The following is a 15350-nucleotide window of genomic DNA, read 5'->3' as shown; positions in this document are numbered from 1 at the left end:
CAAAGAGGAGGCGAGTCGACAAGATTTTCCTCCAAACTACTTTCCCCCGAATCACGCGAAAAGGAATTGGAATATTTAATATTAAATATTAATTGCGATATATCGTGCGATATAAGCGAAAAATCGACGAGAGGCTTGTTTGTTGAGAATTCAAATTTCGACGAGGCAAAGAGAACGGAATGGAATAACGATGTTAAACAGAGAAACAAATATTTGATAACATTTTTCGCTTTACCAACTTTTTAACATTTTTTTTTTTCTTTCTCTCGATTCCGTAAGAGACTGGATTAATAACTCGTGTTCAATTATATATAAATACGTAATCTCTCTTCTCAAAGTTTCTTTCCTCTCCTTTCGATTTAATTATATCCCGCGGTTGTAGAAGAAAAATTGCATCGAAACAAAAGGAACGTTCCAATTTTTCCTTGGGGGAAAGACGATGTTCGAATACTTCGATGAATTATTCCCGTTGTTCCATCTTTCTCGCCCGACGAATATCCACGTTTCAACCTTAACTCGCCTCGTAAACGAATGTTCAACTGCATCGGGAAGCGGCTTTTCGGGGCCGTCGATAAATTAATATGGCGCGCCATAATAAGGAAGTTAATCGTAATTAACGGTTGGTTTTATTCGTTCGTGCCTCGAACTTGTACATCACGCGTCGAATTTTCTGAAATTTTCCTCTCCTCCCCCTCCTCCCTGGCGGAATCACTTAGGATATTATACGTAAGGATAGCGCGAGTTAATCGCGAACGTTCCAGAGAGAGGTTGCCGTATATGCGTTTATATGCGACGATAACCGGTCTGTAAACTTACACTTGGAAAAGAATACGTTGGAAAAATCCTACTATTGGTGAAAGGTTGCTGAACCAGCGGTGGAAGTACCGGTTCAATTCCTCTCCTCCAAGTCGTGCATAGCTCTTGATATTCCCCCCTTTCGTCGAATCAATTGTCTTATCCCTCGAATATTCTGGCTTGTTATTATTACATTTATATAAATATAAAAAGTGCAAGTTTTTATTAATTTGGTGTAGGTAGTTTGCTTTTACATTTTGATTTATAAATTTAAACAATCGTATCCTTATTCATTATATATTTTTATATTTGATTTTGAGTTTTAGAGAGAAATCGAGGAAGTGAGAAATCAACGTGCGAAAGACGTTGATAAAATTATTTATTTGCATTTTCCATTTTTATTCAAAGTATCGTAGAATTTTTTTTTTTTTTTTTTTTTTTTAAGTAAGATTAACGAGCGAATGAAAAATAAGAAAAATTAATGTCAAAATTATCGTATTATAGTGTCTCTTGTTAACAGTTTCTTTTTTGTCTTTTCAACCGTGGAAAATTTTGCACAAAGGATCGTGCAAAACAATTGAAAGAAGAAAAAATAAATATGTCATAATTTACAACAATGCAACGAGCAATATAATCTTGCAACAATATATGATAACAGTATGGTAAAATGGCGATATAAAACGCTTTGCCATAAATTTCACGATAAAATATTGTCGAGAGATATTTAAACAATTGTATTTTGTAGTTTTCAGATATGCATATATGCATTGATTTCTTTACATTGATACAATCTGATTAAAAAATAGCAAAGCGTTATTTAGTTTGTTATTTATTATCAAGTACGCATATATGTTTGTTATTCAACTTGTCCTTGTTCTCTCGAAGAAATGAACGGAAAACAGGTAGAGCCAACTAGGAGCTCAAGATGGCGGCAAATTACAAGTTGCTCGCTCGAGGAAACAAAGTTGTTCCTTCGAAGAAAAGAATGGAATGGCACGTCGTGTTTTTAAGCGGCTTATAAATGTTGAAACGCATGCGTGCACAAGATGACGGGTTTAAATCAATGGAAACGCATCATTTCCAACATTATGAGCCATTTACTTAAAAACCCATTTACTTCGAATCGATATGTAACACGCTTGAACGTGTGCACAGGCTTTTGTCCCGTCACCAACGATTCATCTGTCAAACGATTCTGGACGGATGTATAAATATTTATGGCTTCTCGCTCGTTCTCGCGATCTCCCATTTCGCGATTTCAAACAAAGAATATGGATATAATAATGCGCCTATTTTAAGCCAGCCTGTTGCTTATTTCGAAATAATCTATGTGAGTAGCAATCATCTCTAATCGAATCTTAGTTATATTAAATTCATTCAGAATTCTTTTCTCTTAAAATTCTGCAACGATCGTATATGTCGAAAGTTTGAAAATAAATTTTTTCGATTCCTTCTCTCGAATGCTCTCCCTTTGACAAACGGTTTTATCCCATAAAAATCCCTATAACGGTCGACTAATAGCTATAAAAGTTCCTTTAAATTTGCTAATTCGAGTCCACTCAAAACTCGATCAAAATTGTCGAAAGGATATAAGTGTCTCTACGTTTCTACAAGTGATGTAAAAAAGAAGAAACTCGGAGTATCCAATACGTATAATTCGCTTGTTAATCGATTTTTCTCTCTCTCTTTCTCCACGAAAATATAAAACAATGTAAAATATCGACGATTCCTCATCACGAGCGTAACTTCACTCGCGCTTTTCGATGCACGCGTCCGCGTATCGCGTGGATAAAATTTAACTGGTGATTGGTTGGGCGCAGTCACGTGGCCAAGGTTTGTTCGAAGTCGCGTGACGAGGGTAAGTAGACGGGGAACGCGATGGTCAGACATCGCGGCGCTGATGGGAACGAAAATTTTCGTTCGCTTTAATTCGACGATCTGTGATCGAGCGAATCGTCGTTTCGTCAAGTTTTTTTTTTTTTTTTTTTTTTTTTTCCTCTCATATATTGCCGCGAATCGAGCAATTTAGAAATTCGAACACTTTCGTTCGGCTATTTTCACCAGCCTGGTAGGATCGTCTATTTCGAACTGGGCCGATCAGACGTTTCATTTGGACAGTTGCCAGTTTCGCTACGCCACTATGTCTATAATAAGAATAGAATTATCAAGATGTTACGATACATTAATTCCCAGATATATATATAACGGAATATTAGTGGGAATCGATCTTCGTTGTTCTCGCGTTGTTTGGCCAATTTTTATATTGCGCAAAGGACACTCTGTTTCTCGAGTTATATATTCTATAATTATTTATCTTATAATAGTTTTTACCGCTTCATGCCACCAATTGTATTTTTTTTAACGGCTCGAGGATGTGCTTAGACGATGTGTTTTTAGAAAGCGATGTAAATCACCGGATGGGATTTATTATTAGAATTCATTGTGTTTACCATTCGCATTTCATCTCGTTGTTACGTTTTTCTTTTTAATCTAATGCGGAAGAAATTTTTTGTAAGTAGTGAATAAATGTAGGTGTAGAGAACATTCATTAGCTTGCTGAATTATTGATGTATACTATAACTAAATTATATGATTTAAAGTGGATAGATTAATCATTTAACTATACAGTAATAGCGTTTTGCTTTTCGTGCAGGTTCACAATTCCGCTTGTTAAAGGAATTTACAAATTTTCGAATGAATTATCCAAATTGATTTTATTCAAACGAGTATTTCAATATTGACGTTTTTGTTTAGTTAAAGTTATTGATTTTATTTTTAGAACAAGAAGAAGATCTTTTCCGTTCTTTTGACGGATTACGGATCCGTTTGTATCGATTTTGCCCGTCTCTCCTCCGACAGACAGACAGTTCGATTTACGTGTTTGTACGCGTGCATGTCGCTCGATCAAAGTTCGTTTCGAAAGTTGTGGTTGTGGCCCGGCGAGGATTCGAGCAAATGAGTTTCGAACCAAGTTATGAAGAATTTGAATTATCGCCCCCTGATCGAGGCGAATCGGTGTGAATCCATCACGAATAGACCTCCGTCGAAAAACTTTCCCCCGCTTTCTTACCGACTTTCTCTCTTGTTGTAAGTTACTCAAACTTATGCTCTCTTTTATTTGTGCGAAAAGAAAGAAAGAAAAAAAAAGAGGAAGAGGAAGAAACGCGACGAGAAAAGATTCGAGGAAAAATTCACCAATTTACCAATCTCTACCGATTTATTTAATTATTCGAATTATTCATGAAACTTATCGAATAGAAAAAAATTCGTAAAATTCTTGTTACGATCTTCTCGATTTTCGTTTATTTGTACGAATTTTTCATAATTCGACGGGTGAAACTTATCGAGTCGAAAAAAAATTGATGAAGAATTGTTGGACAGATGATAAGACTTATTGAATCCAAAAGAAATATTCAAAGAAGAATTCGTAATCTTGTTTAAATCTTCTCACTTTCTATATTTCAATGGATGAAACTTATCTAAAAAAATATTCGCAATTTTGTTACAATCTCTTCAATTTTCTATAATTCACACGGATAAAACTTCGAATCCGAAAAATATTCATTGAGGAAGAACAATTTATAATTGGACAGATGATAAAACAAACTTATCGAATCCAAAGAAATTCTTGTGTAATCTTGTTACAATCTCTTCAATTTTCATTTATTTGTACGAATTTTTTTTATAATTCAACGAACGAAACTTATCGAACCCAAAAAATTCCCAATTTTCATTTCTGAATTTATTTCCACGAATTTTCCATGATTTTCCAACGGATGAAACTTACCTTAATTCCAAAAAAAAAAAAAATATTCATCCAGAATGAATTACCCATAATTGATGACAAAATGACTAATCGAATGCAAAAAATTTATTCGACGAAGAAAAATTCGGGAAAGAAAATATAAAAATTCTTCGATTCGATAAATATCCGCGCAAATCGAGTCAAATCGAAGAAACCACGTCCTCCAATTAACATCGTCTCTCTCTCTCTCTCTCTCTCTCTCTCTGACAGAATAAACGCGCGCGTTTCGAAACGAACGATCGATGAACCGTGACGAAAACAAAGAATCCATCCCCCCCCTCCTCTCCCATGCACCCCCGTTTTGCCGACTATCCTTCAAAGATAATGCCGTGAAACGCGAATCGCAACCCTTATCAACGACGCGCGAGCCGACAAACAATGGCGGCGGACAATGGCGGCGATCGATGCCGAATTTCGCGGCTGTCGCTTTTCTACATCCCCGTTTCTCGCATTTCCGCGATGCTCCCGCTAATTAGCCCCCTCCCCCAACCCTCGATCGATCGGGTTTTTGAGATTTTCGAATTTCGTCGAAGCATTCCATCCGTGTGTTTCGTAATCCAGAGAGATAGAAAAATACGAGGGGAAAATTGTCTCGAAAGGATGGAATCTCGCTTTCGAGCATATATATCGCGCTTCCTAATTTTTTAATCCATGTCTTTCTACGTTTTTTTTTTTAAAATGATTTAAGAGCGAACAGGAAATTGGGAGTTTTGATTTCTCAGTCGAGTGGAAGAGTCGGTTCGAAAAATTAGGAACACTAACGATAATTTTTACCGATTATCGTCGTTTATCTATTATCTTTTCTTGTCAGAATTTGTCCAGAATTCGTTTCGTTCGTTTGAATCGACGCGCGTTTTTAACAAATTAAAAAGATATTGCGTGTCCTAGATACATTTTTATTAAAATCTCTCTCTGGTTATACATGAAATTTTTAAGCGTGAAGAAGGAACAGGGAATTTTAGACTTCATCGAAATATATAGTTTCGAGATCTAATCCGTTTCGAAGGATGGATTCACTCCGTTCAAAGTGTCCAACTTTAACACGCCAACTTTAAAGCGCATCCCTTACGTTTTATTTTAATCTCGCGAAAATGAGCAGAAATTCGAAAGGATGAGGAGCTCAAAAGGATGAAGAAAACTCATCCTCGGTCAGTTACACTTGTTCCACGGTGATCCCGCGGATGGATTAATCCTATTTCTGAGGAGAGACGGGGAGAGACGGGGAGAGACGGGGAGAGACAATCCGGAGGCAAAACCAGAAACGAAATCCTCAGGATGAAATTCAGAGAGAGAGAGAGAGAGAGAGATGATCCATTTATTATGACGTGGAATAGAGCAGTCTGTCAAATAATTCCTCCATTAAATAGTTAATTCGGAAGCACACCGGCTTCCAGGAATTTGCATGCTGCGCTATCAAATCTCTCGAATTACGTCGAAATCGATGTGATGCTAGAAATACGCGATGCGTGTAACGAACAGTTCAACAACAGTTTAACCCTTCGACCATGGAGTGCTTTTTAACTCTAAACGCAAAAAAAAAATATTTTATCAAAGTCGAATCGTGATATCAGACGATATTTTTTTTTCTTTGCAAAAAGTATGCGTATAAAAGTTGTTATTAAAAAAACTCTAAAAATTTATACCAATATTCGTCAACGTTTTCGTTCAACGTGCCTTTTTCTCGAGGAACTGGAATAAGTAGTAGAAGGCTTATCCACATTAAGGGAAGTTCACAGAGATATACTTTGAAAGAGAATAGCGGTGAAAATGAAACTAAACTTTTATCTCGTACCAGGACAAAGATAGGATAGGAAATAAAAGCATGTCGACCGACAAAGTATGCATTTTATAATCAACGATAAGAAAAATAAAATGAAAATACGTTTTAATTTCAGATTATATTAGTGATTTTAAATGATTTTTATTTTATTTTAAGAATCTAATCGTGTGTTGTAATCGTTGCGATTTCTTTCTTATTTTTGCATTCTCTTTGTATTTTCAATTCCTCGTTCTTTACTCACTTCGTGCTGTTCCTCCGAGTTTCGAGGAATTGATCATCCAAATAACAGAAGAATAAAATTTTTCTAATATCACAATGTTTTCAAGTTTAACGTGCGTGATTCGAAAGCTGTAAAACGTAGAAAATAACTCGAGATAAATTTCATCGAGGATCGCTTTAAAATAAACTTGGAGAGACTCGTATCTTTTATTTTTAACAATGTTCGAATTATTGTTAAATTTAAAATCAATTTATTTTCTTCATCCGACGCAAATAATATTACAGCCTTCCAAACTTCCCGTTCAAATTAACGTCTTACCGATAAATAATACAATTTGTCTCGTTCGTATTTCGTCGAAAACACGAAATCCAAAAAAAAAAAGAAAAGATAAAAGATCGTACGCACGACTACCACGAGCAGAAGTGGCGCGTGGCGCCACGCGCAAACCGCTATTGGACGGCGGAATCGAGTTTATTCAAAGATAGACATCGATTCGAGTCGTTCGAAAATGGAATCTCGTTACAATTTTAACGCGGTATCGATTCCCCGGCTCGGGGAAACAATGGACGAGAACGCGCGCGAGAAGCAGCCCCAAGCATTGCCTAGATGCACGGTTCCTCTTGGTAACAATCTCCTCCTCCTCCCCCTCCATCATCATCATCATCATCATCGCTTTTTCTACCTACGTTCGTTCCATTTTTCCACATCAATCTTTCCTCTCCTTCTCGCCTTCCTTCCTTCCTCCTCGATACCTCAACAACCTCCTGACCAATTCTTCCCCGCCATTTTCCATCCGTGTCATACGTAATTCCTCTCCACGATGGACCCGGTAACCGAGCACAATAAAACGATCCACCCAACCTCCTCCTCGTATTTATTTTATTCCTCGTTTTATTTCTCCTTACCACGTGTATTGCGCGGAGACATGTAGAGAGATAATGAACAACCGAGAAACAACCGGGGTGCGACGGTGCAACAACAACAATAACAACAACAACAACTTAGCCGGTAGGCTGGTTTGGCTGGTTAAAAGCCAGCAGCTTCTCTGCAGAGAAGAAGAGGGAGGGGAAGGAGGAGGAGAAACAAGAAGCGGGTTTGTAAAGCGAGAAAAAGCGGGGTGGCAGGAGGGGGGGGGAGGGGACGCGTACGGCTGAGATAAAAACGACGGTTGTTGGGGAGGAGGGAAAAAAAAATAAAGGAGGGAAGGAAGAAAGAAAGAAAGAGCGAGAGAGAGAGAGGAGGAGGAGGAGGGAAAAAAATGAAAGTAGGTGAGAGAGAACGAAAAGAAAGAGGGAGGGAAGGAGGGAGGGTGGGTGAGAGGAACAACCGATACGGAGGGAAAGGGAGAGAAACGGGTGAAAGAGTCTGGTAGGAATCCATTAACGAGTGCCGTTTTCATACCTCTTCTATGCCGTCCGTCCCCCTCTCTCACTCTCTTTCTCTCTCTCTCTTTCTCGTTCTCCGGTTGCACACACCCCTCCCCCGTCCCCTTACCTCGCCTCTTTTGCCGTCTGAAAGAGCACCTACCGGCACAATAGATCGTTCATTACCGATACCGGTGCGCGACGCGGACCCAGCCCGAAAGTAGAGAGATAATAATGCGAGAAAGGAAGAGAGCGTGGAAGAGGTGAGAGAAGGTTCTACCTCGGTTGTGGTGGATAGTGGGATACGCGTCTAAACGTTAACGACGCGCTTCGAGTGTTAAAATGGGGAAAATGTGTATGTGTACGCTGCTGACAACCCCATCCCAACCGTGTATCCGTCAATTTTCTTCTCGCCTTCTCGTAACGAGCAGCTCCTCTTATTTACCGAGATCGGTCGGTAAATTCGGGAAACTGTTTTATCATAACAGTTCTTCTCGATCTTCGCGAAGCGTGATAATTTTTACGAGTGTAAAATTACGTCAAATTACGTTTTTTTTTTTTTAGGTCGTTTTAGTTAGTTCTAGTTTTGGTTAGGACCGATCTTTTTGCTTGAGCTAAACCTCGAATTTCTATCTTCCTTTCGAATCTGTATTGTAATCTATATATCGGATCGAGTTAGGTTAAGTTAAATAAAAAGTTTTATCCTTCTATTTTTTTTTTTCCATAATTTATTAATATATTCCGTGCTATTATCGTTTTACATCAGTTTAATTTACTTTTGAATATTGCTCATCTCATATATGAAATTTATATATTGGATTAAGTTAGGTTAGGTTTGTTTCCCATTACATTCGCCATTTCTTGAATACGGATAATTTTTATAATTTAAAACATTTATAAATACTTTTATAAACCCAAAATTTTAAATAAGCGTTATTATCTTATAAATACATGGATCTTTTTTATATAATTAAATTCAAACTGGTAGATAATTAATTACGAACGAGATAAGATAGAAATAGAAAAAAAAGTATTTAACTGTATTTAATTATCTCAATCTTGAAGAAAAGATTGGCCTTGTCTCTTCCCAATCGTTTGGAATTAAATATATTATATGCTGAAAAAGGGAGAGAGAAAGAGAGAGCTTTCTGCCTCTTTGAATGCTAAATTTTTCTCAGGAGGATTTTTTTTTTTTTTTTTTTTCAATTACGTTCTTAAGGATCACTCAAGAAGCTGAAAAGAGATTCTTGGAAGACTAATGAGCCGATCTTCTCTCGTTCCAGCGGCGTGTCAAAATCGTGAACAGCCCCGGAAGTGACAGGACAGAGAGGGTATAGCCGCGACCACCGATGGCGGCCGCGAGCTTTCCGCCAAACTTCTCGAACGTCGGCATATTGGAGAACTGGTAAGTGATTGTGCCACAGCTTGTCACGCTTACGAATTATTACTAGAAGCCTCTTAAGAGTCTCGAAAGCTTCGTTAAGGCTAGAGGTTGCCAAGAGACTAGAGCGTAACGGATGCACAGACGCCTCGGTTTCCACCATTTTTCATTCCTCACCTTTTCCCTAGAAATTTACGATACAAACAAATTTCCCTAGTAAAAATTTATGATGTTCACAGACTTAGTAAGATTCAATTTCCATTTCCAATAGATATTCCACAATTGTTTATCAATTCGATTTGATAGAAAAGAAATTTCAATCGCGATTATTTATTTATAGCGATGCAATTTTCTGAAAAAGAGATTGTAGATATCTACAGAAGAAAGGCTCTCGAGTGTTTCTGATGGCCGACACATGGCCCCCGTCGCGATAATAAAATTCGACCGCGCTGTTACGATAATCGCAACACCAGTGTTGGCAAGCAAAAATATATAAAGATTTCTGTCGCACCGAGGCGGCTGTGCGTCAGTCAGCAAGGAACAAGCGAACCCAGTAGTGTCCCGTTGGAAGCTTCGTTGGAGCATTGAATCTATCCGTAGTGCATGCTGTTTGTGCGTGTGTGTGTGCGCGTGACACGAGTGTCGATTAAAAAAATAATCTCTACGAGATCTTGGACGATCTTGGAAAATCTATTGGTATTTTCTTATTCCTCCACGCTGATGTGGGGAGTCGAGTCCCGATGAAAGAAGAAAATAAAAACGAAATTTCGAAAATTTCCCTGATACACATATATTTATTTATTTGTTTAACTTGGGGAAACGACGCGTTGTTGCCAGTTCGAGCAAATCGGGTCTCTGAAAAACGATCGAGTTTTTTAACGTAACGATTCGAGGAAGGGAAGCGATTCTCATTTTCCACGTATCTTTTCTGTATCGAAGAAGAACCTCTTAAAAAGTTGTCTCGTACGTAGTTGGAAAGGACGAGAGAGACGTGAAAAGATGGGCGTATAATGGGGCGAATGGGCCATTGTGTAACCACGCTGAAATACACTTCGAGCGTATAACATTTGGAGCACGGTTATTGGCGCGCGTGAATCTCCCAATTTTCCCTTCGAAATATTATATCCAATCTGTCTTCAATTTCTATTAATCTCGATTTAATCGATTTAATCGAACAGATAGGAATTCGTTTTGAAATTATTTCACCGCGAAACTTCTTGATCGCTTATTTTTTTAATCTCGAACCGATTTTTGGAGCGAATATTTGAAAAATATTCATCATCGGCGGTTATTTTTATGAACGAATTTTATTTCGAAAAACTTTAACCGAATTCTTTTATCACTTAACCCCTTTCCTCGTGTAAGGACGTGCTAAATAAACGCTTGTGTTGCATGTAAATTCGGATTAGATTTTGGAGATGGTCCTGTTCGATCATCACACGTCTTCGAAAGTTAACCAAACCTTTTACAACGCACGTGCTTTGGTGGAATAAAATCTCTCCTAAAATGCCTCGTTTGGGGAACATCCTCCTCCTTAAGCATACTTTACACAACCGAAAAATCATAATTTAATTCGCAAAGAAATGCATGAAATAATCGTGCATAAATCTTCGACAAATCTTACAATTCCTTTCAACCATTGCTTCTCTCGTCCATTGCCAATTTCCATTTACCCGATCTTATCCAAACACTGCGACGAGCACAACGCCTCGAGATAGATCTTTACAACTCGGCCGTTGTTATTCGAGCCCTTTCTCCTGAAAAAGCGTGTCGATGTTTCTCCGTTTCAAGTCTCGCGATTCAAAGGCAATTTCATCACGGGACAGGCAGCAGCGAATCTCTCCACAAAGAGATTTCTCGGCTGTTATTAACGACCCCCCAGAATGGGCAGAATTGCTCGCGTTCGCGCCCCCTTCGTTTTAATATCAACAAAATGGCGGAGGGGGCGACAATGGGCGATTGTCGGCAGACAGGTCGGGCTGGAGAACGGTCAGGCAAGACGTGGCGCAACTTTGGCCTAGGTTGGCCTAGGTGAAAACTAGGTCTCTCGAGGAGGCTCTGATTAAAAATCTTTTCAGGGGGATTGCGCGTCGCAGTTTTTGCACGTCGTTCCTTTTTTTTTTTTTTCTTTTCTTTTCTTTCTTTCTTCCTTTCTCTCCCCCCACCGACAGATCCCTCGTCGACGACAGTCGCGATTAACTGTTTCTTTCTGTTGCTCTTTGTTTCGTACGAGGAAAAGCGTCGATCGAGTTTTGTTTATCCGATTTTTGCAGAGGAAAATTTTAATCGTTGATTAAAATCGTTTGCGTCGATAATGTTATATTATATATTTTAAATTATTATTTTCAAGTGTTCTGATTGTATAGTTTGTTTTTTTTTTTTTTTTTTTCTCAGCGATAGATATTGTCGATAGGCAGAAAGTCGAGTAGTCTCTTCCTTTTTTTCCAATTTTTGCAGAGGAAAATTAATTAATTTACATTTTATATAGTTTTAATTTGGTGAAATATTTGCTTCGATAATGTTATATATATAATAATTATTTAGAGTTTATTTTCAAATGTTTTGAAAATATTATATACTTTTTTTTTTTTTCCACTGACAGATCTCATCGATGGCCAGCGATGGCAACTCTTTCTTGTTGCTTTATTCCAAGGAAGAGTGTCGATCGAGTTTTATTGTGCTTCCAAATTTCCCAATTTTTGAAATGTTGTTTAAAATAATATTCTATTATATATTCCGAATAATTATCATTTATTTTCGAGTAAGTTCTGATATAATTTGTTTCTTTTTTCAAGCATATTATTCAATTATCAATAGTAAATCTGAAAAAGTTATACAGTTAGAAGAATATAAGCGTGACCCGGTTGCAAGAAATATGATGTTATCGTTGTTAATTCAGATTGGAGATAGCATCACACTCGCTTCTCCTTCGTTTAAAACCAAAAGAGATAGAGATTTCCCTTTTATTGCTACTTCAAAGTGGTAAAATAGAATTTTTTAAATTTTATATCCAATGAATGAACAGTTTACACTGGAAGAAGAATAAAGCTGTAAATTCAACGCTTGCTTTCGTGCCTTGTAAAAAATTTCAAATTTCTCTTTTAATTCGTCCGCCCAAAACGAAGCACCTTGCTCGATCGTTTCCTTTTGTGCATAAGCCACAACAGAGCCCGATCACTTGGTAAAATTCCACGCGAGCCTCTCTACGTTCCACGTCTCATCAATCATTCGCGAGGAGATTAATGGCGTTCGTTTCGAGAAAAGGGATGATGCACTCTCTATCTATCTTATTCGGGTCGATAATTCGGACCGAGTCCGAATTCGCTGTCATAATTTACCATTTATCGATACAATAACGCTCTTCAATTATCGACAATTAGAGGCGGCTGTGTAACGCCTCGTCTCATCGTATTATAAATTAATCCGACTGTGACTATTTTCGGAGGGAAGGTTCATTGAGAATCGAGAAGAGGAGACGGCTCTGTTGGTTGACTGTGGTGTGTATGTGTGTGTGCTGCTAATTTATTTCATGAGAGGGGCATACGCGCAGTGTCAGGTGCACGGACGCCCACGCGGTGTAAATTCGGCGACTGGAATAGCGTGGGTGGCGCTCTGAATTAGCTAATGTCAAGCGGAGACGCAACCGGCTGTTATTCATCGCGTGTATATCGTTCTCTTTCCTCTCTTTTCTTCCTTTGTGCGTCGGTTAAGGTTACGACGCTCTCCTTAAATGTCCATAATTTTGTTAATTGCGATATCGTATCTAGCTAAAGATATAAGGAATTTTCGTGAGAATAAGGAAGATCTTATTATGATTATTATGAATTAACTATAAGCTATTTTTATGATAATTTTTGGGAAGATTTTTTTTTTCATTCGAAATCGATCGATGAAAATTTTACGAGCAACAGGTACGTTAAATTTAAAATCTTTGGATTTTCTATAAAAAAATTCGTAAACGAACTTTAAAATTTTTTAAAATTTCATCAAAGTCAGAAAAAAGTTAGAAAAAGTGACTGACTTTCTTCCGACTAATGATAACTTTTTTAAAAAAATTGTTATCTAGTAAACAAACAAAAAAGAAATTCATCTTGTTTTCCGCCAACTTCAACTGTTTGAAACCATAGTAATTCACAATGAGATCATTGGAAACTGTTGGAATCGAGCGATCGTATATATATATATTCCTTCTTTGTCTTTCGAATTGGGAAACAAACGAATACGATGCAACGGCAGAGGTCGCCGTCGTCGCCAGACCATCGTAGAAAAGTCAGTTTGTGTCCGATCTAAAATTTGTACCGGGGCCAATCAAAATTAACGGAACAGTAAGGAAACGTACCGTTCCCTTAACGTTTATTTGGCTTTAATAATAACTTTCGAGGAGGATGGAGCAACGATTTCGAGTATTATATTAATCGAAGTAACACGTGGCCAGACAGCTGAGGAAGGTTAAATATATAAGGTGTTTAAAATAAAGCGATGAATATTCGATATTACTGTTTCGGTACGTAGTATATTTTTTTTTTTTATTCTATTTTATATAATACACTCGATTTGCGCCGATATAGATGTGGATATAGAACGGTGAATATCGGCAACGTTTCAACGTGACGCGGCCATTATCGTGAATATTGGAGGATACGCGGATACGTAATCCTTCAAAATCGGCTCAGCCTTCGCAAATCTAACGATATCCTGAAACGATAGCATTTTTATGACAACTATAAGCGATCGAAGCTTGCTTGAAAAATTTTGACGCAATTTTCGACGGGGGAGGAGAGATCTGTAATTTTATAATGTTTCCTGCGATTGAAATTTTTATATTTTTCTATTAAATTTAGATATAAATTTAAATATAAGCTAATTTTAATTTTTTCTGGATAATGTAAACTGGTAACTTAAAAATTATCTGATAGATTTTTCCAAACTCATTTGATTCAGTTTCTTCATTGATTAATTTTTGTTTTTAATTGTTATGCTATTTTGAACAAAAGTTTAGCAAAATATTTTCGAATTTAAGGCTTAAGTATATTTATTGTATTCGTTAAAAATTGTTATATCAATTTGATCGATATTTTGATCAAAATTCGTCATTTATTTAAAGTAGTAACACAATTTGATTGATTTGTTTTGATGTATCATTTATTTAACAGAGAAAAAAATATTTTAATGATATCGATAAATATAATAAAAATATAATAATTATTCACAAGTATTAATAAATATCATGATAACGTAAACTGTAATGGTATAATGTTTAATTTTACTATAAAAATATAAACTTAAAATTTATTTTAAATAATAAACTGATTCGCAGATCGAGATTATGTATTATGTAAGTAAACGAAAATAAATTAAAATATTACTTTTATGGATAAAATTTATTTATTCGTTTCGATGCAAAGAAAAAAAAAATTAATGTATAAATTTATATTTTTCGATGGAACAAGCGACATTACGAATTTTCTACATTATTTAAATTTCTACGCTTTCTGATCTTAATTACGAAATTAATAACAAAAATCTAATAATTCTCCAGAACGGAAAGCATGCAATTTAAAAAAAAAAAAAATTAAAAATCCAATATCAATCGATCACCTCAAATTTAAATGAAATTTAACGACATTTAGTTAATTTTCGCAGTTTAGTTCAGCTAATCGTACGTTCTATCGTAAAATTACCAATGCATTTAATTACTCGTATAAGAATATACTATACGATATATATATATATATACACACACATGTTTTCTCACGCATTTTAACGCATTTTACTTGTTAGTAAAATACCGAACGATACCGGGTCGAAAAACATCACATCGATCGCGGTGAATATTTTTATATGGAACGACGAGGAGAAATGAATGGGAAAAATTTCCGATAGTTGGACTCCTCTCTGACGGCCTGATCCGCGCGCCACCCCGCGGTTTTAATTACACTTCGCGCGAATTTCGACGAAATAACCGAGGATCCGTCTCGCAATTTTGCCCGCCTAACGGTAAGGAA

At 36.8% G+C, this 15350-nt stretch overlaps 1 protein-coding gene across 1 annotated transcript in view; it reads left to right on the top strand.

Annotated features, from left to right (window-relative positions):
- msi (RNA-binding protein musashi) overlaps positions 1 to 15350 on the top strand; it is a 114191-nt gene that overhangs the window by 31258 nt on the left and 67583 nt on the right. Inside the window, exon 3 of the mRNA XM_086903062.1 lies at positions 9248 to 9369. Within this exon, the coding sequence (XP_086759188.1) occupies positions 9314 to 9369 (56 nt within the window). The 5' untranslated portion in view covers positions 9248 to 9313. The remainder of the gene's footprint in view (positions 1 to 9247; positions 9370 to 15350) is intronic.

Source organism: Apis florea, unplaced genomic scaffold (genome assembly GCF_048593485.1).
Source record: "Apis florea isolate Af1SG1 unplaced genomic scaffold, ASM4859348v1 contig_2274_pilon, whole genome shotgun sequence".
Taxonomy (NCBI): Eukaryota; Metazoa; Arthropoda; class Insecta; order Hymenoptera; family Apidae; genus Apis; species Apis florea.
This window is presented reverse-complemented; position numbering and strand designations above follow the sequence as displayed.